The 24,738-nt window shown below is 36.6% G+C and overlaps 4 protein-coding genes across 5 annotated transcripts in view; 2 read left to right on the top strand and 2 right to left on the bottom strand.

Annotated features, from left to right (window-relative positions):
• The first annotated feature begins 4,409 nt into the window (after nucleotides 1–4,409).
• LOC110027406 (probable serine/threonine-protein kinase At1g54610) lies at nucleotides 4,410–10,775 on the top strand. Its single transcript, XM_020728821.1, has 10 exons — nucleotides 4,410–4,494; nucleotides 4,648–5,391; nucleotides 5,467–6,023; nucleotides 7,105–7,389; nucleotides 7,497–7,814; nucleotides 8,381–8,608; nucleotides 8,978–9,078; nucleotides 9,210–9,291; nucleotides 9,534–9,914; nucleotides 10,598–10,775. Exons 3-10 carry the CDS (start codon nucleotides 5,514–5,516, stop codon nucleotides 10,751–10,753), a joined length of 2,061 nt encoding a protein of 686 aa, XP_020584480.1. The 5' UTR covers nucleotides 4,410–4,494; nucleotides 4,648–5,391; nucleotides 5,467–5,513; the 3' UTR covers nucleotides 10,754–10,775.
• On the bottom strand, nucleotides 10,742–20,186 carry LOC110027408 (putative methyltransferase At1g22800). 2 transcript variants are annotated; one of them, XM_020728824.1, is made up of 12 exons: nucleotides 19,935–20,186; nucleotides 19,776–19,856; nucleotides 19,327–19,405; nucleotides 18,102–18,243; nucleotides 17,960–18,029; nucleotides 17,797–17,861; nucleotides 17,615–17,693; nucleotides 14,539–14,626; nucleotides 13,094–13,158; nucleotides 12,628–12,717; nucleotides 12,069–12,183; nucleotides 10,742–10,819 (listed from the first exon to the last, which is right to left on the bottom strand). In XM_020728824.1, exons 1-12 carry the CDS (start codon nucleotides 20,130–20,132, stop codon nucleotides 10,800–10,802), a joined length of 1,092 nt encoding a protein of 363 aa, XP_020584483.1. In that variant the 5' UTR covers nucleotides 20,133–20,186; the 3' UTR covers nucleotides 10,742–10,799. The 2 variants fall into 2 exon arrangements, with proteins under 2 accessions (XP_020584483.1, XP_020584484.1); XM_020728825.1 differs by lacking the exon at nucleotides 14,539–14,626 and having other exon boundaries at nucleotides 17,605–17,693.
• Nucleotides 20,187–21,595: 1,409 nt separating this feature from the next.
• On the top strand, nucleotides 21,596–23,999 carry LOC110027513 (omega-hydroxypalmitate O-feruloyl transferase-like). The gene is made up of 2 exons (XM_020728980.1): nucleotides 21,596–22,066; nucleotides 22,646–23,999. Exons 1-2 carry the CDS (start codon nucleotides 21,617–21,619, stop codon nucleotides 23,546–23,548), a joined length of 1,353 nt encoding a protein of 450 aa, XP_020584639.1. The 5' UTR covers nucleotides 21,596–21,616; the 3' UTR covers nucleotides 23,549–23,999.
• A 628-nt stretch (nucleotides 24,000–24,627) lies between these two features.
• Nucleotides 24,628–24,738, bottom strand: part of LOC110027450 (protein BEARSKIN2-like) — an 11,651-nt gene continuing 11,540 nt past the window's right edge. Inside the window, exon 4 of the mRNA XM_020728895.1 lies at nucleotides 24,628–24,713. Within this exon, the coding sequence (XP_020584554.1) occupies nucleotides 24,628–24,713 (86 nt within the window). The remainder of the gene's footprint in view (nucleotides 24,714–24,738) is intronic.

Here is a 24,738-nt window from a genome sequence, read left to right as displayed (position 1 = left end):
CCAAACGGGAAAAAGAATTGTAGATTGGGGCAATGCCGCCTGAGAAACGCTGACCTAAACAGGCCCTTAAACTTTCTTTAAAGAACTTCGTCCAACCGTGATCATGGAAGAACGAGACTGAAGATCTTCATTCTAAAATGCTCAATTTTTCGCAATCTTCACATGAAATGTTCGGAGACGTTTTAAAAATGGACAATCACCAAATAAATATTTTTCCGATTTACAATTTAGTGCGATTGAACATTTATGATAATCATTCTCAAACGAAGCCTTATTTGCATTAGTTTTTTCTTTTTTAGCTTAATTGGCTTTCCTTTGTAGGTACAAGAAAATCAATGCTTAAATAGACTATTTAATTAAAATAATGTGAAAACTCTCAAAATATTAGGGTCTGTTTGGGATAACTTTTTATTTTTTGTTTAGTTTGTTTTGTTTTTGTTTTGTTCTCTGTTATCTATTTTTTGTTTTTAAAATATACATTTAGTACTGTTATAATTTATATATTTAAAAAATATATATATATAACATATTTGATTTGGTATTTTTTATTTTTTGTAAGGAAAACTATATTTTCTTATAAAACGATTGGGTCTACGTGACATTCGAGTATTAAACTCTACCACGAATTGCATATTCCTTGCTCCACCTAACACGAATCATTATATGTGTGGGTGGCGCCGAGCGCTGGTTGGGAGGCAGAAGGCAGGTGGTGGGCGACGAGAGGGGAGCGGGTGGCGAACGGCGACGATAGCGGGACATGATTGGGCTAGTGGTGGCGGGTGGCGGCGACAACAAGACACGATTGGGCAGGTGTGGAGAGCGGCGCCGCCGACAGGTAACTGGTGAGCGGCAGCAACAGACAACAACGACTGTGGGCAACGACAACGGCGGGCTGCGGCTGGCGGCTAGCGGCTAGCTGCAGGCGGTGAGTGGCTGCCGACATGTGTTTAGAGACAAACTTGTTTAAGGTGTTTTCAAAACAATAAAAATATAGTTTTTTTCAGTTTTTTATATTTAAAAAATAGATGTTTTATTTCTAAAAACATCAGAAATAAAATGAAAAAACAATTAAACAAACATTGTTTTCTGTTTTTTGTTTTCGAAAAAAATAGAAACAAAAAATTATCCCAAAGAGCACCTTAAAGATTTGTTTGAGAGCGAATGAAATTTTTTTTAAAAGGATAGTTAATTGGTCGTAAATTATGAACTTAGAAAATAAATTTTTAAAGAAGTTGCGATAACAATTATAAATATATTTTTTGTATTAAGAAATCAGACAATAGTTTTCTTACAATCGTCGTACTTTAACAGATCATATTGAAAAAAAAAAAGAATAGTTTTTCACTATAAAAATTTCTAGAAAGGAGTTCCTCAAATAGATCTTAGTAACAATCTCAAACTCAAAGCAAACAGAAAACAAATGGGTCGTTCTGCCTAAAAAATAAGAAAATCAAATGTAGTCTAAATATGGTATTATTTGAATATATTGCATTTAAAATCTAAAGATTTGTTTTTATTTGGCTCAACTAATAAAATTATAAATTAAAAAAAAGAAAAAAAAAAGAAATATAAAACAGTGATATGGCAAAAAAGCTTAATATAGAGTGACATCAATAAGATTGAGCGATGAGCAAAGCATGTGAACAGGAAACATAGAAGTCAAATGGAGAATATTATCATAGGAACTCAAGAAGCCACTGAATTGCGACATGAATTGGGCCTTATAGGAGAAAATTTGAATGATAATTAAGGCGGAGTCATCATTACCACAAATTCAAAGGGGTGCAAGGAATGGATCATCAAGAGAGAGTGTGAGCTTGAGATGCTCATAGTTGCATGAAGAAGCAAGCTAGAGGATTCACTTTAGGGGTCTAAATGAGTCGAGTTGAGTTTAAGCATGATCCATTACCTTCGTCCATAGATCAACCTCATGTCCATCATTAAATTGAACGGCCCAAAACAACCGACAACCTTCCACAGTTGCATAAATCGTTAGAGTAATTCAGGCTCTATTTCCCATTTGGTTGACGGCTCAGGACAGCCGCCAGTGCCCATGAAAGGCTTTTGTTCATGCCTCATCCAGAAGAGACAATAGAGTACAATCCACAGAGCAGTGCATAGGGCATAAAGCAGTGCAAGGTTCAGTGTCGAAGTGTCTTCCTTCTGTTCTCTCCAACGAATCTTCTCCTCGTCAGGTCAGCCTCCTCCTTTGTAAGTCTTTTTACTTTATTTAAATATTATTAAGTTATGTTTAAGTTTGAGAGTATGTTAGGTTAACTCAATATCCTTAGATTAGACTTAGGTTTGGGTTCGACTCAGGTTGACTCGAACCTGAACTAATCCTAATCCCTAAAATGGTTTAGCCCAAACCCTAAACCTAACCCAACCCGGACCAGACACAATCTAACATAATCCCTAAATCTAACCCAAGTCTGACCCAACCCATACCTGACTCAACCTAACTTACTCCCAAAACCTAACCAAAGTCTGACCCAACCCATACGTGACTCAATCTAACCTAACCCAGACCTAATACGGATCTGGTCCAACCTAGACACAACCTAGCTCAGGTCTAGCCTAACCTAACCCAAACCTAATCCATATCTGATCAAATCCAGACCTGACCAAACTTAGCTCAGGTCTCGCCTAACATAACCTAAACTTAATCCAGGGTGACCCAACCCATGCGTGACCCAACCCAGATCTGACCTAGCTCAAGTCTAGCCTAACATAACTAATACCTGCACGGGTCAACCCAAGTCAATCCGGGTCAACCTAGATCAAACCCCAACCTACCATGGTGAAGTCAAACCAAACCTTAATCTACTAAGCTTAACTTAAGTCAACCCAAACCAAACCCTAAAATGCTTAGGTCAACCCAAGTTAACTCGGTTCAATCCAAATCAAACCCTAACCTGCCCTGGTTAACCCGAATAAATCTTTGTCAACCCAAATCAAACCCTAACCTACCCGAGTCAACCCAAATCATTCCCTAACTTACTAGGTCAAACCAAGTCAACCAGGGTCAATTCAAATCAACACTAACCAACTCGAGTCAAACTAAGTCAACTTGGGTCAACCCAATTCAAATCCTAACTTACCTAGGTTAGCCCAAGTCAACCTGGGTCAACCCAACCCAAACCCTAATCTACCTAGGTCAAATAAAGTTAAACTAAATCAAAACCCTAATCAACCTGGGTCAACCCAAGTCAACCCAGGTCAATCCAAATCAAACCAAGTATACATATAACTTTAAGCTCTTGTTTTGGGTTCTTTTTCACGTGATGAATAAGCATTTGTTTTTAAGTTTTCTGGAGTAATATTTTGATATTTTTAGTCAAAATCTCCAAATTCTATTGGGTAGTCCTTGTTGATTATCTCAAACAAGCATCTTCTTAGGTATTATTGATGCATAAAAATATGTGGCAGTAGAGCGTATATTAGAATCATAGTATTATACAAATATATAACACAGATAAAAAGAGAGTTGAAAGAGTAGAAATCAAGTTTTCATGTGGAAAACTTGAAAATAATAATAAAAAAAAAATATGGGGTGTTGCTCGATTGAAATGATTCTACTATATAGATGTTAGCTACAAAATTTTGCCCATCCCTTAAATGGGAGAAGGCAACATTATGTGAGTGTGAGACATTGACTTTATTTTTTTTAGAGCAACAAAGAGTGTTAGAGAGGCAGCAACGATCAACAGAGATAAACCAATGATGGTGGCGATAACAACGACTATTGAGTTATGGCAATATTGCAATGGCGATGGTGACCAAGTGAAGGTAGTTTGCTGATGATGGTTGTGACCAGATTATAATGATTCAATAACAATGGTAGATATTTGACGATAGTGTGACAACATGGTCAGAGATTAAATGATGGTAGTGATTATTTTAGAATTATGTTTCTATAGTGATGGCGATTTAACGACAATAAGATGATAATAAAAAACAATAATGATTAGTTCAAATATTCCTTAAATTAATTTTAAAAATTAATTCAAAAAGTGCATCAAGAATTATATTTGATCATGTAGTTTTTATAGATATCAATTATAACTTTAATTTACCACTTATCTTCATCATCACCTTTAAAGTCCACTATAATTAAAAAATAAAAATAAAAAATAGTCCTTGATAATAATCAAACACAACTTGTACGGACTATCCGTTCATAAGTAGTATGCGCCGCATGTCTATGCCGCTTTATATTGGGCTACTTTATAAGCTACTAACCGCTGGCTTCAACTGCCACCCCAATCCCAGACGTACGTTGGACCTATAATCCGATTGGACGGTCCAGATGTTGCCCGATAACCCGCCTCCGTAGCGGCCCCACATATCGGTCTGATTCATATATCTTCTCCAAGATCGTGGGCGCAACGAATTGTTATAGCTGCAGGTGAGCGGAGGGGTCGGCTGCTCTGTTAAAAAACCTAAGGGAGTTAAAATGCACCGGCGTCCCGGAATTCTAGGGTTCCGCGTTGGGTATATTCCTCTCTCGCATTCCGTGATTTTTATTGTGATTCGCGTTCTCATGTCTGATAAGATCTTTTCATTGACAGCTTTTTCCTAAATTGTGCATTAATTTCAATCTTTTTGCGTTACGTCATTCCTCTTCTTTTTACTTTCCATTGTCAGGAATCGGAGTGCGGGGGAGGCAGGGGAAGGGAGAGGTGAGGGAGAAAAGATGCACATAGGGTTTAGGGATAGGGAAGCTGATAGATCGGGAGCAAACTCGAGGGAAGCAGCAGGCAGGGGTCGTCATTACGGAAAATCAGCGGGCCAATTTAGATTTTGATCGTCTTCCGTCAATCGCCGCCGGGATTTATTTTCTGGCTTTTTTGGTTCCCATTTCCGCCCAAACACTTGAGCATCTCCCTCTTCATCCCGGTTTCGCTCAAAGTCATTGTATTCGAGAACCAATCTTCCCGATTAAGTCACCATTAGTGCAAGCTGGGAAGTCTACGACGGGATCGCGGCTGACAGAGACTACTGAAATCCCATCTTTCTGATCCTTCCAGAAACCATTGAGGTGCTCGTGCCATTCTTAGTCTTCGCTCGTCCCGGATTTACTAAATCTGCCGATTCACGGTATTTACTAAATCCCGGATTTACGGCAAATCGGCGTCATTTTGGGATTTACGGAGGTGCATTTTGCCGTTTGGAAAACCAGCTATCAAACAGCCCCTTAAGTGGACGGACGCATTTTACGGAGGAAAAATGATGTTTGGTGGATTTACATTAAATCCGGACGTAAATCCACCCTAAATTGGCCTACCAAACACCCCCGAAGTTTTGAGATTTCACTTTAGATAAGAAAACTTTGTTTTTGAAGAAGAAGGGATTTTTTGTTCATGAAGGTCTGAAGCTGGGAAACCTCAGGTTCGCCTCTGGATTTGAACCTTTTGAAGAATATTGTGCAAGTAGGCTTGATGCATCTCCTTTTTACATCTACAGCCTGGCTTTGTATTTTGGGGAAAAGATTGGCAGTTTAATTCTTTCCCATGGGCTGTATTTGTTCAAAAGAAATCGAAGCAGAGGAAACTGTTGTGGATTTAATCCAGGGCGCAAGAAAATCCTTAAAACGGCTTGTTACTCCTTCGAAGAAGGAGAATGCTGCTTTATCGACTGAAGCTGAAGCTGCAGCTGCTGGAAGCATTGGGGTCAGCACAAGACCTGCAGCTAAGCCACAAGAGAAGGTGCCCTCTTTGCCTAGACAGTCTAATGGAGGTGAGAACAGTAGTATTGTGGCCACTTCGGATAGAACAGGAATGTCTGTTGTGCACCAGAGAAGTAGGACTGTTGATGTCAGAGTTGATGGGGAAAACCTCCAATCGAATAATTTGGTTGCAGAGAGCAGTGGTCGCTCGAATTCAGGGATCTTTGATGTGCCGATTGGTTTTTCTGGTGAGCATGTGGCTGCGGGTTGGCCTGCATGGCTCACCAATGTTGCACCAGAAGCAGTGAATGGTTGGCTGCCTCGAAGAGCGGATTCATTTGAGAAATTAAATAAGGTTTGCTGTTCTTCTATGCTATATTTGTCTTCTTTGATTGTTCATGATGAGTTTCAACCAGCTTTTTTGTCAGTATAGAACTTGAGATGTTTCTTCCATACCATTAATTGGTCTCTGCTTGGATGCAATGACGATTTCATCTTCTTTGATTTTTTATGTGTATTCTGGCATGAATTACATTTTAAATAGTTAGTTTTTAAGAGACATGGCATTACATTCTTTGTGTTCGCTGCATGGGGGCAATAAAGAATACGAGGAAGTATTTCTTAGTACCATTTCTACTCCTGACTTCAAATTTCTTCCAGGACCAACAATAATTTGAAAGTGAGACAATTTAAAATTATTCTTATCAACTATCTGTGATCAACCTTATGAATCCTTATTTTTTTTTCTTTTTCTAGTGAGCGTTTGATTAGTATCGAAACAATTTATAGGCATAATTTTGCAGTGTTCCTTTTCATATTCTCTTCAATCTACGTATCTTCTTCCCTGGTTTCTCGACATTAAATTTGTCTACTAGTTTCAATGATTTATCTTCTATACTTCATTATGCGTGTCTTATCTTTAATTGGTGCTACTTTCATCGTTTGTGTTGAATGATCATTTTTCAGCTTATAGTACCAAAATTTACCATATATTTATCTCGACATTTTTATTGTTGTCATGCTCAACTAGGTTTCTTAGTGTCCATTTACCAGAGAGCATTTATCTACAACGTAGTCTAAATGTAATTTTGTAAAATGTATCTCTAAGTTTTCATGATATATTTGTTATCTCATATTACTTCAATGGTACTTCTTTATTTTAATCGCTTAATCTTACCTAGAAGCAACTACTGAGTAAAAAAGAAAAGTTAAATTGATTTATAAATTTGTAAGCAAAAAGACTATTGAATTCTTTTGATGGCATGAATTTACTCACTTTTTTCAACTTTTAAATCCCATCATGTTTTCTTAATGGATTCTTACTTATACTTTTTATGATATTCTAGTAAGCTGGTTGGTTGAGACATGAAACTAGCTTCTTTATGTTGGATATGTTCCCTGATTGTTATTCTCTTTGCTATCATTATTCTTTGAAGATTGGACAAGGAACTTACAGCAGCGTGTATAAAGCCCGAGACCTTCAAACTAGAAAAATAGTTGCTCTCAAGAAAGTTCGTTTTGTTAATATGGATCCAGAGAGTGTTCGTTTCATGGCAAGGGAAATTCATATTTTACGTAAACTCAGTCACCCTAATGTTGTAAAGCTTGAGGGGATAATTACATCAAAACTGTCATGCAACTTATACCTTGTATTTGAATATATGGATCATGATCTTGCTGGACTTGCCGCAATGCCTGGCATCAAGTTCACCGAGCCACAGGTATATATTTAACAAATATGAATCGGTTTCGGCCCCATTAGAACTTTTACACATTGTTTCTTTGTTTAAGCTATTCTTATTTTACTTCACCTTTCCATGTGTTTTAGATTAAATGCTACATGCAACAACTATTTCAAGGGCTTCAATACTGCCATAGTCATGGAATTTTACATCGAGATATAAAAGGCTCTAACCTTTTAATTGACAATGATGGCATCCTAAAAATAGCAGACTTTGGCCTGGCGACAATTTTCAACCCTGGCCAAAGACAATCATTTACAAGTCGTGTTGTGACTTTATGGTATCGGCCTCCTGAGCTCTTATTGGGTGCCACTGAGTATGGTGTTGCTGTTGATCTATGGAGTAGTGGCTGCATCCTTGCAGAATTGCTTGCAGGAAAGCCTATCATGCCTGGAAGAACTGAGGTATGACTTCTCTTTGAATGTTGGTTCTATCCAGTGACCTACAAGGAATTATGTGAATAAACTTTTGGGGCAAAATGTATTTCACTGGGCTATGTTTTACCTCATTTGCACTGCTCCTCATTGAACTAAAAAAAAAAAACACACTTAGCTCCACTATGATTGAATAACTGGACATATTACTCAAGTCAATGTCTCGAGGGATGAATTGTGAATATTACATCCAACCTAAACTGCAAAAGGCTTAATATGTTTTTTTAAAGTGTAAGGGTGTGAAGTGCTAACAAGGTAAACCATACACAATGAAGTTCACTTTGTCCAAGTGTTTTTAGCTAAATTCGCTGTTGTAGATCTGTAAATACTATTTTCACCTTGCAAAATGATGGACATTTTATGAAGATTTTGCTTTAAATTGCTTGTATCCATGTTGGTAATTACTTTCTTATTCATTTTGCCACATAATCCACATATAAATTCTTATTTTAACCATTCCATAGCAATTTTTTTTGCGCACGAAGCTACTTGCTTTAATAAAAACTGCATTATGGGTTTTCTTTATTCTCTTATAGGTTGAACAATTGCATAAAATTTTCAAACTCTGTGGATCCCCTCCAGAAGAGTATTGGAGAAAACCAAAGGTACCCCATGCTACTATTTTCAAACCTCAGCAAAAATACCCTCGCCGAATTGGTGAGACATTCAGGGATTGCCCTCCTTCAACTCTGGCTCTTATCAATACTCTTCTTGCTATTCAACCAGAGGATCGAGGAACTGCATCATCTGCCCTTCAAAGCGAGGTGTGTTTAGTTCTATCAAGTGCTCCTTTTCGTGTCCTTTGACTTTTATGTGTCTCAAATTGTTCAATTAGCTTTGCGTTAGTGCAGTTATCAATATGATTAATCAAGTTATATTTAAAACACTTAATTCAACAATATGCTTTCGAAGATAAATTTGCCTTAGCTTTAATACCCTCTTTTCGTATAACTTGAAGTCCATTTGTCAGTATTATTTGTACCTATAGTCTATCTATGTGATTGTATGATCAATATTTTATGTGTATATATTCCATATGCTTTCAAGCAAAAATTTTAAATGAGCATTATTACGTAATATGGATAATATATTAGCAAGTTGAAGTCCCTAATACTAGAGTTGTACTATTTCAGTTTTTCACAACAAAGCCTTTTGCATGTCATCCTTCGAGCTTGCCTACATATCCACCAAGCAAGGAGTACGATGCTAAGCTTCGAGATGAGGAGCTTAGAAGGTAAATATTTTGTGAAACTTCAAAATAAACTAAAAAAAAGTCGGAATAATATGCCAAGGATTTATCTTATTCAAATAAAAGCACTTCCTTTTATAGTTAATTAATACATCTGGAATACACATTTTTGATAGGCGAAAGGCTGCAGCTCGCAATATTGAGGCATCAAAATCTGAGAAGAAAGGTGCAGCAGACCAAAAGACTATTCCCGGGCAGGTACTAAGAAAGACTTCATGGCTTCTGCCACTATTATTTTTCTGGTATACCCAAAAAAATTGTAAAGATTGGCTTTCTATCGCATTGCTTGAAGATTAGCTCCAAGAGAAATTTTTTTACCCTTAACATTGATAATAAAGTAATTTATTGTTGAAATTTTAATTTATGATGCCAAAGTGCATGCTTTTCTCTTTTCACATCTTCAAACCTAACTAACTCCATCTTCTATATGGATGCTGCAGAGATGGCAAGGCCAACCAAATACCAAAAGCGCAAGCGATAAGTACAATCCTCCTGAAGAAGCTGGGTTGGGGTTTCCCATTGATCTTCCTGAAGCTCAAAATGGCTTACCTAACCCAAATTCCTCAATGTACCAAAGTGCATTTGGATCCTCTTGGATTAAGAAGGATGATGTGAGGATGATTAACCGTGCATCGAGTACGGTTAGAGTACCAATTGGTGCTCAGTTGAGATCACAGAAATCATGCATACCTTCAAGTAGTGGCATGGAGTTCGCCAATACAAGTGGTAGTTTGAAACCAAATGAGAGGCGACGTGAGCTTGTTAGAACTTCCTCTACTCAAAAGCGAGATGCGATGAATGGAAGCCTAGAAACTACAGTAGTAAGAATTTATCTGTGATCTTTCCTTTATTTGCAGGTTCTTAAGTTCTGATGAATGCTAGTTGAAGGTATTATTAGAAATTGTTGTTGTCAACCTTGTACATGTTTTGAGAACACCACCATAGCTTAACCAGACAACTAAGTCCAATCACACCCAAATTAGATAGAGAAAAATTTAATCTGGCATTTCAAACAAGAAACCAAACTGAAGATGTCACAAAATGAAGAGTTTGCGTATTCATAACTATTGTTGATTTTTTTCCTCGAATATAAATTTCAGCTTAACATGAAATTAGCATGGGAAAAAGTGAAAACACGGCATAAACCTTTATTAAAATTATTGAGTATAGGAGGAGAAAGAATATTTGTGTTAGCTTTGTTTCTTGAGCATTCAGTACTGATTGCTTTGATAAAATTATAGTTGCGAATAGTTCAGCATCAACTAATAGAAATAATTTCAGAGCATTTACTAATAATTTAATCTCATTTTATGTTCTCGAGCAATGTTTATCATTTTTATAAGAAAAAAAACAGCCTCTGTAACAACAGAAATTTGTTCTAGTCCTTTTCATTAATTGCCCCCATTTGATCTACATTAACTTCAGAATTACAATCAATTGTTTCTTTTGTTTATTATTTTTATATAATGTATCTTCGTAGTAATTTATGCTTTATTTAATTCAGGGTTATGGTGGTAAAAACAAAAAAATCCAATACTCAGGCCCATTGATGCCCAAAGGTGGGAATATGGAAGAATTGCTGAAAGAGCATGAGAGACAAATCCAACAGGCCGTACGAAAAGCTCGTCTCGATAAGGTCAAGTCCAAGAAGCACTATTAGCATGAACCTGCCTGATGTCATTTCTTCCCTGGTATGAACTAGAACTCTAGCCCTCAAGGATCTTATCTGCACCAATGTAAATGTTCTTTGTAAGTGAGTCTTATCAGAAATGTAGCTATTTAATGACAACAATAATTTTTCTTCAGACTTTTTTAATAGATTATACACATTGCATCTGTCAGATTCTTGTGGAGTAGCTTTGGGATTAGGAACCAGTTTCTTTTCTTAAGATTCTTTTATGTATAATTCTATTTTGATCTTCCAACATGGAACAATTGAGATGTAACCCGCTACTAGAGTTTTGCATCAATAAGAGATCGAAGATATATTATTGTGCATCTTACATGCCATTTGCAGGAGGTCGCATATGATGCAAATTTATGACCACACCAGCGCTGCACTTAGCATGAGATAATTATTTTACTAAAAATACAAATTAGAGATTACAATCTATTATACTTCTAATCAAAATCTCTTCAAGATTCTTAAGGGTACCAACTTGTTTCAAGTAACGTCAAATAGCGCCTTCATATACCGCATGCTTTGTTTGATGATGTATTATTATGTAGTGATTTATGTTGGTCAGGGGCTGTTTGGTTTGACGGTGTAAAAATTATGTAAGAGTTAATTTTTTTGTGTTTGATTTGAAGGAAATTGAAATCAATGCATATATGACCACTATCAGTTGGAGCCTGTGACGATGGCTGCAGACAATGGTGAGCGATGCTCAGTCGGGTGGCCAATGGGTGAGGTGGTCACAACCAAATGAGGCTGGGGTGTCGGCAGTGGTTATTGGCAAGTGGAGGAGGCCAGTAATAGCAATTGAAGACAGGCAGACAGGGAAGCAATGATGATTAGGAGCACATTGAGGTTGTCAGTGGTGGATGACAGGCAGGCAAGGCAACGACGACAGACAACACTTCAAGGAAGCGATGTATTTAAATTTGTCCAAATCTAATGAATTCCAAATATATTGAAATTAAAAAATGAAGTCAAATTTAAAACACATTCAAAATTTATACGGTATTTTGAATTCATGTGACCAAATACTAGAATTTTTAAAACTCTTGCATTTCTTTTACAATAAACTTGATTCTCATGGTAAAACCACAGCCCATATTTTTCATTTTTATCAAATTCTCAATGGTTTGGTCGTGGCACAGGTAAATACAACAATTCCATAGTTCAAAAAAATACTTCGGGTGGTCTATATGTAATTATCCCTTAATCAAATTATTTAACAATAATCAAAACAATTAATATAGCAGTACACACAATTTCAGCACCAGAATGAGAAGTCATTGCTTATCTCAACTATTTTCGCTGCTACCAAAATGCTTCTGAATATCTTCGAATGAGATTGTTGCTGAGCCTCTTGCCTTTGCCTTCTGCTGAGAAGGATGCTCTTTCCACCCAGTCATGTATATAACCTTCATGAAGAAAACCATATAATCATCATTAGAAAAGCGTTTTTGGCTAATTTGGTTTCAGTATTTACTCAGGATTTAGCCACATTACGCAATAGTTTTCTGAATGAAAATTCTGGGGAAATTTACATACACATCACACATATCTTACATATTTGCATATCTAGCACCCAAAGTTTGATATTTACATTTATCACATCCTGGTGTCATAAACTTGTGCATGAAAAGACGCATTTCATTTTTAAAAAGATAATGATGATGACATCTGTGATGTGAAGGTTATGATTTGAATATGTAAATATATAAGAATTGAGTGGGATGTATGCAAATTGCAAACGCCCCAAAATCATATTGCTTCCTCCAATCCTATTTTTAAGCTAAATTTCAGCTTGAGTAATTCACAGGGGGAATAGACTTTGTGTTCAGAAAATTTTTAATGTTCGTTACCTGAAAGGTTGCTGGAACTTTTCCATCCTCTGCTGCAAACATCGAGTCATAAACTGCAGCAGTTGCCAAAGCAGTCTCCCTCTTCAGAATCTAAAGAATCAGAAGAGCTTAATTTTTTTAATACTAATAAACAAAATAGAAGATTAAGGAGGTGTTTCATTGTAACTTAGTTTTACGTTAAATAGGATTTATCAAATTTGATAAATCCTGATTTGAGCTCGCAAGCGACAACATAATAAATCCAGCTCGCAATCAGATTTACGTCGTAAAAATGACGAAATACAGGAAGAGAGAGACAAAATGTTGGATTTAATTTAATTTTTTTTTTGGTGTTTGGCTGTGGTTAAATCTTATAAATAATACGCTATCAAATACCACCTAAAAAAACAAAAAACAGCAAATGGACCAAAAATAAGAGCAAAGACATGCGTTTGTTAATATTTTTGCAAAGACAACAGAGACTCACTTTACTTCTCTGCAGGAGTGCATTAGTCTCGGCCATTGAGCGCAAGTGTTCAATTAGCTCCAAAGCTATATCAAACAAAAAAGAAGCTATATCAAGAAAGAGGAAATAATTGAAGAACATGCTGAATATAGCCACAATAAATTTCATTTACTTGTTGTAGAATTTAAATTGGGAAAAAGGCCGCCTAAATGATTCTTTGCATTTACTTTTTCAAAATCACCAAAATTCTTCTACAGCATTTTCAAAAAAAAAAAATCCCTCAATTTTTCGAATGTGGCCAATTTAGTCCAAGAATATCATATTTCTTCAAATTTAGTTCCTCTACTGTATAAAATTGACTCAAAGTGAACCCTGGGTGTTGGGAGATGCAAATTGTGGAAACTAATTTAAGAGATCTGAAACAAAACTTCTAACAGAAGCGCACAAAACAAAACGAAAAAAACATAAAAAAACACAAGATTTAATGTGAAAAAACCCGAGAATAGAAAAAACCCATAGAGCCACACACACCAAAAAATCCACTATGAGGAAAATGAGGAGAATTGTTCAAATTATACCACACTCAAAGCCTTTTCACACTTTGAAACACTACATGACACTCATCTCTTCTCCTTTGCACAAGAAAATTCAAAATCCAACACAACCCAATCAACAAAACTGACACAATAACTAAATAATTATAAAAAATCGGTTATGGGAGCCAAAGCGCGACAATGTGGTGCTCCAATGGGCGATGGGGAGCTGCAGTGTCATGCTCTCGGCTTCTAAAACTGGACTCAACGTGCTACTAGTCTCAGCACTGGCGCACTGCAAATACAGCGTCAAGGTGCTATGCATGAAAAAAAAAAAATTATAGGGGAGCACAACCCCTCGTACCACTCGACAAACTCACCGTCAAGCTTGATTGGTGAAATTGAGGGCTCTGAGATTACAATTGTTCAACACAATCATACTCCACATAATAACACTGGGAACTACATTGGGATCATGTTTGTGCATTCAAGGGACTAAAATGATATCAATTTTGTATCACAAATCCTACACGAGGGATCCCTTTTGTATCAATTTTACAAAGTAAAGGGAGACAATTAGATTATTGTGATACTCTAAGATGGAATTGGTTGCACATAAATAATTAGGGGACTGCTTTGTGATTTAATCTTTTCTTAAAATAATTTTTAATTTATTATTATTAATTTTTTTTGTTCCAAATCAAATCATAAGTACGATACACCTGAGTATCAATTGGCCATATCAAATCGATTTGACATTTGCTGATGCAAAAAATTATGAATATGCCGCTTGATTTAAAATTTAACCAAAAGCCTATAGTATTCCTAACAAAATTGGCAAGAAGATGCTCATTAAAAGAGCCTGGTAATTTCCCGAGTATACTGCAAATAACAAAACCAAATCCAACAAGATTATTCTATGAAGAATCAGACCACTATCATATCTGACAGTATATTCCTCAACATCAACCCCAGGAAGAGCGAAACCTGCCCTTGTGAGAAGATTTCCTGCATCCCGAACCTGAAAACACAACTTAGAATGCTGTTAGAATCTGTTGGTTACAAAATTCACCTAAGAAAGTCTTTTATCCATCATTAGATAGCATTGTGGAATTGCTTCAGCAAGAGAGATAATAAACACAGGAAGAAAGAACAGTTAGGTAAAGCATTTCATCCATTTCATCTAGCAGCTATTACAATGAGTTATAGATGTATTTTAGTCAATTACAATTAGTAGTCCATGAATGGCTATGATGCTCCAATAGCTTATGAGTGTTCATGACTGCAATTGTACTGGGTTGAGTTAGTGGCAGAGCAGAGTAAAATTTGGGCAGTTATTATCTCCCCACAAGGTGATTTTGGGAGGATAGTCCGATTGCCTCAAAATTGTTAAAGAGTGATGCGGGTAACAGATTGGTAAAGTTGTCTAAAATTTGATCCTGAGCGAGCACATGATGTAGAGATGAGCTGGGCTTAAATGCAATCATGGATAAAGTGACCATCTATCTCAATTTGTTTGTTCTGTCATGAAAAAAAGGATTAGTTGCTAAAGCTAAGGTGAGATGTCATCATAATAAAGAGTTTTAAGTTGCCATAGGGGAGCACCAAACTCCTAAAATACACAATAAAGCCATGAGGTTGGTTGCAATGGTGGCAAAAGCACAAAATTCAGCTTCAACGGAAGAGCAATCCACTGAGATAAGGGTATGACCAACAAAGGCGCAGTATCTGTTGTTGATTTGTGATTATCGGTGTCGCCAACCGAGTTAGTGTCAAAGTAGTCTAGAAAGGTGAGATTGCCATGGATTATAAGGAGGCCGAAGTCTATAGGTCCTCGAACATAGCAGAGTTGCTGCTTGACATTTTATAATGTAGATTGGGTGGTTTGAGCATGTTTTGTATAGCTTGTTGACCGAAGGCAAAACCCAACCTCATTAATAGTCAAGCACAACAGTGAAAATACCAAAATTCTGTTATGTTCTGGGTGAGATCTTTTGTGGAATGCTCTATGACTGGAGGTTTTGTAGAGATTAGAGTAGTGATAGGTTTACAAATGTCATGTCAGCTTTAGTTAAGATTTCTTGGGAATTGTTAGTTTGATTGACAAGAACTTCCAGTGAAGGTTGTCAAGCAGTTCAAAGATTATGGTTGAGTTATTGTCAATGAACAGAATCTCGTTAACAGATGAGGATGAATATGAGGGCATTGTTATGATTGCAGGGTAGTAGAGAAGGATGAGTTGAAGTGAATTGGAAGCCAAGAGTTGGAGATGGCCAGAGAGGGTGATAAACCATTGTCACTGGGCTTGCTTGAGGCTATAGATTGCCTCTTTGAGAAATACATGATTTGGCCGTTGTGGGTCATTGAAGCCTAACAATTGAGTCATGTAAAAGGTTTCACTTAATGAACCGCCCAGAAACACAATTCAGCCACCTAATTGAGTAATTGGTGATTGACGTTGCAGTGCAATGGTGCGTATGATTCTAACTGTCAGCATTTTGATTACAGGACTAAATATCTCAGTGTAATCAAGGATGTAAACTTGATTGTAACATTGGGGAACCAAACAAACTTTGTGATGGACAGTGGTACTGTTACATGAGGCTTGATTTTGAATGTCCACTTGCTACTATGAATATAGTAGTGAGGAGAAAAGTGAACTGAGATCAAGTGCCTTGAGATTGTACCGTGTTGAACTCCTCGGATATGACTTTTCTCCAATTGGCATCTTTTCGGTTGCTATGGTTTAGCAGGTAGGGTCGGTGGTAGGAAGGCATGCATGATTGAGCTTAAACATTTGTTTGGATCTAAGATTGTCAGTTTTTTAGCGAGTGGTAATGTGGTGAAGATGGATCGAATTCTGCTGCATTGAGAAGCATGTCTCGTGAGGATGTGGAGCAAAGAAAAGCAGGTGTGGTGTTTTAGCAGATTGAGGAGCAGCTGGGAATGAGCTAGAGGGGCAGACAGACCAGAAACTGCGTTAAAATGGGCACAATGAGAGGTATTTATTTGTTGGTGAGGGGGGTTGTAGCATCTATGGCCTTTGTGGGTAGAGACATACAGCAATAGCAACAAGCCTTTATCCCACTAAGTGGGGTCAGCTACATGAATCCTTTTTCTCCATTGCATCATATTGAGTATCATATTTTTATTTAAATCTAATAGATTAAGATCAGTTTCTATACAAATAATTTAAAAAATGAACAAAGGGAATTTTAAGTGCTAGTTTGTTGGAAAGTGGAGAAAGAGTCCATGGACATAGCTGGGTAAAACATAGTCTTTTTCATGTATCACTCCAGCTATTACAGTAAGTTGTATATGTTTGAGTCCATTAGAAGTACTAGTGTATGAATGGTTGTGATGCTCCAATGGTTTTAAGTGCAATTGTGCTGGTATGAGCTTTTGCGCTATTATTAAGTATATCTAGCAAAGCCAATGTGACCGTGCATAAAACTACACAAAACTTTCGGCAAAAACTGAAAAACTACAAGAGCATCTGCAAAGCAACATTACCGTAATTCTAGCCACCTTGCACATGCATCAAAGAATTCAAAAAGATACGCAAAAAAAGAAATTGATTTAAATAGTTAAATTGTTTCTGTTTTCCCCATATCAGAGTTCTTCATTAACGGTGGACACATAGAGTTATGAAAATAAGTACAAAAAAGTATTACTGCGCTTAAGAATAGTGAAACTGATGGCACATGCAGCTTGCCAGGAAGGATTTAAAAGCTTATTAGAACTAGTTAGGTATTAGGCTAATAAATAATGATGGATGTTGTACATACAATCGAGCCAAGAACAGGGTTATGTCATGTCAATGAAAGCATTTTTTAATGCTTATTATCAAATAGGAAAATAGATATACAAATTGAAAAAAACTCTCTATTTTCAGAAGACACGAACAATTCAACTCTTAAATGCAAATAAAAGATGATACCCGCAGAGTGCAAACCCCAGAAACCACAATATGGCTTCAAAAAATTCAGTATTATTTACCGAGGCATACTTGTGCCAGAGGTGACATTCGAGGGCTGATGCCTCCCTCACGCTCCAACTGAGCAATAGTGCATGCCATTCTAAGCTCTCTATTCAAGATATCCCAATTGGTAAGTAAAATAAATGAGATCAAACCAGAATCTGTACAAGCTCAACAAACACATAACTTCTCAATTCATAAAATCTACCAACTTCAAAGTTTCTCCACCAAGAATAGCTGCAAGAAATAGACCATCAGGCTTTAGCGCCAAACGACACTGAAAAAAATGGAAGCAAATTCAGTTTCAGTAGAATTTTAAATTAATGTTCCCAAAGAAGAGAAAAAGAAAAATTAACGGTGACTGGAAGGACCAACCTGTATCATGGCCCCTGGAAGATCATTTGTCCAATGAAGTCCGAGACAACTGACCACCAATTCTAAGGAGCTGCAAGCAAAAAAATGAATAGGAATATGAAATTTGTAGCAAACTATCTATAAAGACATAAAACTGTCATACTTCTCTTTAATGGGAAGGAACTCTTCATCTCCAACCACATATAATGTCTCAAAGTTATTCTCAGCATTATTTTGTTCTGTATCCTTTAAATACTTAATCATGTCAAAGGACATGTCCATCATGATCAGTTTTTCAATACCACCTGTAAACAAGTAGAAATTTCAGAATTGAATTCCCTATTCTAAGTTTCCTTCTTGTCAAACCTTCTACCAGGAATTATATAACCATAATAATGCATATTAATACAGGAATGCTTTGCATTGAAATAAGAAAAATTAGGTCACAAAGAAAAACTATTGCAGTGATTCAATTAATGAATAAGGCTGAACGACAATATGTTATTGTTATTGTATGAAAGTAGAGAAGTCCTATTTCAATCAGTAGTTGTTACTTGATATAAGTATGATTTGGGAAAGAAGTCTGGTGTTTGTGGAGCCGAAGCACCTAGGTTATTCTAAACCGAGAGAGGGGCGTTTTTGTGCCCCCTTTGGGCATCAAAGTGGGTGCAAACAGAGAAGGGGGGCCTTCCCGCCCACCTTGGACGCCCAAGCGCCCAATTATGTTGGCGCGATCTCTTCTTACCCGAGAGACGGGTGCTTTTGTGCCCAGTCCGGGTGCTTTTGCGCACAATTTTTTGATTCTAAGAACAAAATTTAGAGTGGCATAATGTGTACTGGGTGTAGGTCTTCCTGTGGTGGTCTTTAACAAGTTCCTGGTGAATGAGAGAAGAATTTATGGAATCCCAGTGTGTGTTTTTCGCGTCGAATCAGAGAAGAAAGATTGTGGAGCGTTTCTTGTAAGTTACTTTGTGTGTAGAGAAAAAACTGGTGTGAGTTCTTGTAAAAACTATTTGAATTTTTCATAGTGAATTTCTTGGTGGCGATGTGGCGATGTGGTTTTTTTCCTTTCATGGGTTTTTCCATGTGAAATTCTTGTGTGATTTTTTTATTGCTTTGATTGTGTTTTATGTTCAATTTTTTGTTCCGGTTTTCTCGAATTGATGTGATTCTCTTATTCCGCAGTGTGGTTCAGTCTCTAATCAATCGTAAGCCCGGTAAAGTTTGGGAATTGTTTGGTATATTTCCTATCAAGAAGGAGCAGCAAATTTAGAACAATGGAAGCTTCACAAATAATTAAAGAGCCTAGCAAAGAATTGTGAAAGCAACAAACTGTAACATTTTAGATACTAGAAATTAACCTAAATAGCACATAGAAAAGAACTCACCACGCCCTCGTATGAGGCGTCTGATGGCCTCTGAAGAACCCCCCAAGCATAGCGCAGTTGAAAATGTATTTTTACAATCCTGTCAAGTAAAATGGTGTCAAAAAACTCTCTCTGTGAAACTGGAATCTTTCAAAATTGCTCAGAAGGTGAAGATTAATTCACATGGTTGAATTATTTTTGACAAAACCAAAATGGGTTTCTCTTCAAGAACTTAGGGTCAGTCAGTAGAGATGCATGCATGCCAAAACCAAGTAAACTGTCCACAGTTTGCAGATGAACTGCATTGTATTCAAGAGAAGGAATGCACAACTATATCACAAAATGACTAATAAATGCTGTAATTTCTTCTCCCTTTGCAGATGAAGCGCCTACATTACTAAACTGCATACTCCAGTGGATTAAACACACTGATAAAAAAAAGTTGCATAATTTGAGTGAAATCAAATTACCTGCAGTCGATCAAGAAGGTTTTCAGCTACCGAGTCCACGAAATCGTTCCTTCCTCCCATCACCCACGCAGCTCTATCCCTCTGAAAATCCAAAGATCAAACCAATCAGACAAATAAAACAAAAGCAGAGAAATAGATAGAGAGATAGAGAGAACAGGCCTGTTTGCGCTTGAGATCACGATCAAAGATCTTGACCCGAGAGCTCAGAGCAGCTTCAGCGTCGGTGCAGAAGGGAGCCGAGCAAGCTGCGGCGCGGGGAAAAGCCCTACTAGCCGGAGCTGTTAGAGGTGAGATGAGGCGGTAGAGTTTCTCCCTCACCCATTCACCGGCAACCAATCTTCCCACACCCACTGCCATCTCTCTTCCATCCGATTACTGGTTCACGTCGGCCATGGGTTTAGGTTAGGAGCTCATTTTATTCTCAATAATTCTGAAATTAATAAGAAATAACTCAAAAATAAAAATCAGGAATTATTTCTGAATTATTTTATGATTATTAAAAATAACTCAAAAATAATTTAAAAATAACTCAACAATAAACTCCGCGACACGTAGAACTATATCAGAAGTCCGTACAAACAAATATGGCTACAGTTGTAAACGAAGAAAGAAAATTATATTAATATGTACTATTTTTTAAACTCAATATACTTAAAAGACTTATGAACTTTATTAAATGGATATGTGTACATATTTATATTCATAATACTATTTAATAATCATATATCCCAAAATAAATTATAATTAATATATTAATTAAATAAAATATAATAAAATAATTAATTAAAACTATATTAGTTCTTATAATGTCGGCTAAAATAATTAAAAACTTAAATAAAATCAATTGAAGAAAAATATTTTTCATGAACAAGATCATAAAGATGTTCTATTAATGCTCAAAACTAAATTAAAATTCAAGATAAATTATAATTAAAAATAAAATTTAATTTAATTAAAATGAGATTAAAAATAGAATTAAAATTAAAATAATTTTTATAATATTATAATATTAACATTAAATTAATTAAATTAGCTCTAAATTTTCAGAATTATAGTACTTTTATTTAATACAATATACTAAAAAAATAAAATAAAATAGAAAAACGCAAAAAGAGGTAGAGCTTGCTAGGTTTAATGCAGTTTTCATGGAATCCTTTTGTCCCACATTGGAAATAAAGAATAAAATTTAGCGTTAGAGATGTAAATACATAGGAATTGGGTGGTATTTATGTGTAATTGACTCTTAAAAATTGTTAACTTCAACATATTTAGAGCCAACTACACCTATGTTCACTCTCTTTACATGTTTTCTCTACCTCAACCCACTCAGCTCATGCTCTTTCATCCATGAAGCTACTTTATTTTATAAAAAAAAATGCACTTGCACGTCAAATGGCTCAAGAACGCATAAAATGCGTCTTGAATCTAGTCAGGTGGGTTGTCAAATTGAGTTTACGGATTAGATTTGACCCAACCCGAAACTATTTGATCTAAACCTGGCTCGAGTACTAAATGTTTCAACTCAAATGAGTCGAACTCAACCTACCTTAACCACTTTAGAGTTGGAGTTTTACCTAGAAATTTGAAATTTGAGTGAGAACTTGAGAATGAATGAAAGATGGAGCTAGATTTATAAATAGTAATGTTTTAGTGGCTATGGATGTAATTTCCCATAACAAGTTAGCCCCTAAAGCTAATTTGCATGGTGCTAGTTGTGTCACGCACTACTTGTTTCCTGTAAAATGATCTGCCATTTTCATGCTTCGTCTCCTATAAATATTTCCCAAACTGAAATCTTCTAACATAAAATTAACAAAACAAGTCTGAGCTTCTCTTCATCCATGGAAACTGCTCTCTTGACTGAAGAAAATGTGAAGAAAGGAGAGCCGGTTACACTGGTTTCTCCTGCAAATCCAACGCCCACACAAACAATATATCTCTCAAACATAGACCAGACTGTGGCATTTGAAGTAAAAACCATCTTCTTCTACGAGGTCCCTGAAGTTGCTGAAGCAACTGCATCTTGTATTACAGAGCTGGTGAAGCAAGCAGTATCTGATGTGCTTCTGATACCTTACTATTTCATGGCTGGGAGGCTCAGGTTCAACTTTGATGAAGCAAGGTTGGAACTGGTTTGCAACAATAAAGGTGTCCTTTTTGTGGGAGCCATCTCAAGCCTTAGCTTGAAGGAACTGGGAAACCCCTCATTTCCAAATCCTTCGTTTCAGCATCTTATAATTTCAACAGAGGGGTTTCATGATCTTGCTGATACTCCCATTTTCAGCATTCAGGTGATTTGCTTTCCAAAATCATCATCATCATCATTAGTTTTATGATAAATATGTTAAGGAGGTGTTTGACTGCAGGCAGGATTTAGCGTTTTTAAATCTACTCCCTTGTTGAATTTATTAGATAAGGATAAAGATTTAACTTGGATCAAAGTTAAAATTCAGACTTTAAATTTGAAATTTCTTAAGTTCATGGAACTTGTGGGTTTGATGTTTTACTGGATTTGTTAAATCTAACGTGTTAGATATGACTCATATAAAAGATAAGACATAAATGCTAGAGCAGAACTGGCAAAGCGGAGCGGAGCTCACGAGCGGAGTGGGGCGGTTCAGGGGTATTTTTATAATTTCATTAAGATTTTTTTTTATAAATAATATTTTTAATCCCATGGAAATTGGATTTTTTTTTCTGAAAGAGTGAAATAGCCGCGCTGCTCCCAAAGATGTAGGCACCAATTGTCCAACCTCATAAATTTTCCCGTGTTCTTGATTTTCGTTTTCTTTTTTCTTGGATTTTCACTTTCACAACGAATAAATCCTGTTAACAGGGCTTGGTGCTGAGATGGTTGTATTATTTCACAGGTTACAAGATTCAGGTGTGGAGGTTTCTCAATCGGATTTGTGGTGAATCACAGTATACTTGATGGCAGATCAGCCGCAGACATGCTTTCAAGCCTAGCTTCAATCTGCAGAAATGGAGGCCAGCAGAGTACTTATGAGCTCAGCACAGATAGATCATGCATGAGGGCAAGAAGCCCACCACAAATTAAGTTTAAGCACACAGAGTACAGAAAACCATCAGAATCTTCTTCCACCTCCTTCACCTCACCATCTGTTTCATCACCACCAAATCAGTTCTCCAAAAACTCAAACTTTAGCCTATTCTCATTCAGTCCAGAGATGATCAACAGTCTTAAAACCAAATCTGAAATGAAATGCTCCAGTTTTGAAGCAATGGTGGCTCATTTATGGAGAGCTAGAACAAAAGCAGTCTTCACAGACCCAACAGAACTGTCTTCAGTACTGTTTGCTGTGGACATAAGATCAAAAATGAATCCACCATTGCCGCATGGATTTATCGGAAATGCAGTCATAACTGCATCTGCAAGCGCTGAGGTGGAAGAATTGGGAAAGAAAAAGTTCTCCTTTGCGGTGGGGTTGGTGAGGGAGGCCATTGACAGGGTGAATGATGAGTATGTGAGGTCTGTTATAGACTGGCTTGAAGTTTTCAAGGGTGTTCCATGTGCACTGGATGGGAACTTCTTTGTTTCTGCATGGTGGAAGCTTTCGTTTCATGAGCTGGATTTTGGGTTTGGGAAGCCTGTCTATGGAGGGCCGGTGATGATGGGTGGAATGGAGGAGTTTGTTCTGCTGCTGTCTGGTGCTGGTGGTGGAGGGGAGGAGAGGGGAGGTGGGATTAATGTGTGGATAGCTTTGGATGAAGAGAAGATGGAGAAGTTTAGCTCTTATGTTTTTGAGATTTAATGGAGAAGAATTAGTTGGAGATCTATCACCATGTGGGTGAAGCAGGGAAGCTTACTGCGATCATGTAGTAGTTTGGAGGATGGATGATTATATGTGTAGAAGATAAATGACAATAGTAGAAATGTTTATTTATAAGATTATTTGTCCAATGTTTTCAGAAAAGGAATAGGAGTTTATGCTTGCACAATTCAGTACAACCATGTTGCACACTCTATCTCTCCGCATTCTCCTATAATTATTTGTTGTCTTACGTTTGGACTCCAATTAAAATTTGGTGCATGCCATTGCTTAAAAAGCGGATAAGCCTGAAGCTCAACCTGATCATGGTGCACAACATGGTCGTACTAGAGGTTTTTCATTAGTACAATTATGTTGTAGTAAGGAAAAAAACATCTAATTAAACAATTCGATGGAAAAGATATTGTGTACAACATGGTTGCATTGAAGAAAAGCCACGAGTACAACCATGTTGTATACAATAATCAATAAGGATCGAGTTTTTCAACTAAGTTATGGTGTACAACATGGTTGTAGTGTACTAAGTATGAAAATATCCAAATGTATAATTCAATGTGAAAGTCATAGTGCACAACATGATTATACTCAAGAAAACATTCACTACAATCATATTGTACACAATTATCAATACAGGTCAAATTTCTCTATTTTTTAGACAATATAATAATTATTATATATTTGATACACGTCAAATTTTAATTAGAATCCAGGCGTAACTCTACGTCTAAACTCTGGGCCTAATATTTTCTCCAAATTGTGATTCCCATAACATCCATCTCCACTCGCCAACAACCTAAATTATAAAGAATAAATGAAATAGTTATTTTAGTAAAAAGGACATGAAAAAACCAAATGGGATCCAAAATGCAATTAAGACTTGCGTTTTACATAAAACTCTCACAAACAAGAAAGATTTACATACCAAAACATATATTACTTTAAAATTTGAATCAAAATATGAGTCAAATCACTCCCCAACAACAAATAAATCCATATAAACAATAATAAATATCAACTGCACAACTCAAATCAAACAAGCACTCCATATAATTCATCAATCCCTACTTCCCATACCCCCACAAATCCATCTCACCCCCACGCTGCTGACCCATTTCATTCATCTGCTGCACTCCCGCAGAACCTCCAGCTCCGACGCCGGCGCCGGCCAGCCC

This window comes from Phalaenopsis equestris, unplaced genomic scaffold (genome assembly GCF_001263595.1).
Source record: "Phalaenopsis equestris unplaced genomic scaffold, ASM126359v1 Scaffold000428, whole genome shotgun sequence".
NCBI classification, from domain to species: domain Eukaryota; kingdom Viridiplantae; phylum Streptophyta; class Magnoliopsida; order Asparagales; family Orchidaceae; genus Phalaenopsis; species Phalaenopsis equestris.
The sequence above is the reverse complement of the archived record's forward strand: the minus strand, read 5'-3'. Positions and strand labels throughout refer to the sequence as shown.

What these genes read in the sequence shown, in the direction of transcription:
- LOC110027406 (XM_020728821.1), top strand. Translation starts at nt 5,514, where the DNA reads ATGGGCTGTATTTGTTCAAAAGAAATCGAAGCAGAGGAAACTGTTGTG. An exon ending in CATTTGAGAAATTAAATAAG is followed by an intron (nt 6,024 to 7,104) that starts GTTTGCTGTTCT and finishes TATTCTTTGAAG; the next exon opens with ATTGGACAAGGAACTTACAG. An exon ending in CGAGATGAGGAGCTTAGAAG is followed by an intron (nt 9,079 to 9,209) that starts GTAAATATTTTG and finishes CATTTTTGATAG; the next exon opens with GCGAAAGGCTGCAGCTCGCA.
- LOC110027408 (XM_020728824.1), bottom strand. Translation starts at nt 20,132, where the DNA reads ATGGCAGTGGGTGTGGGAAGATTGGTTGCCGGTGAATGGGTGAGGGAG. An exon ending in ACGCCTCATACGAGGGCGTG is followed by an intron (nt 18,244 to 19,326) that starts GTGAGTTCTTTT and finishes ACTTGTTTACAG; the next exon opens with GTGGTATTGAAAAACTGATC. An exon ending in TACTGTCAGATATGATAGTG is followed by an intron (nt 13,159 to 14,538) that starts GTCTGATTCTTC and finishes TGTTTGATATAG; the next exon opens with CTTTGGAGCTAATTGAACAC.
- LOC110027513 (XM_020728980.1), top strand. Translation starts at nt 21,617, where the DNA reads ATGGAAACTGCTCTCTTGACTGAAGAAAATGTGAAGAAAGGAGAGCCG. An exon ending in CTCCCATTTTCAGCATTCAG is followed by an intron (nt 22,067 to 22,645) that starts GTGATTTGCTTT and finishes ATTATTTCACAG; the next exon opens with GTTACAAGATTCAGGTGTGG.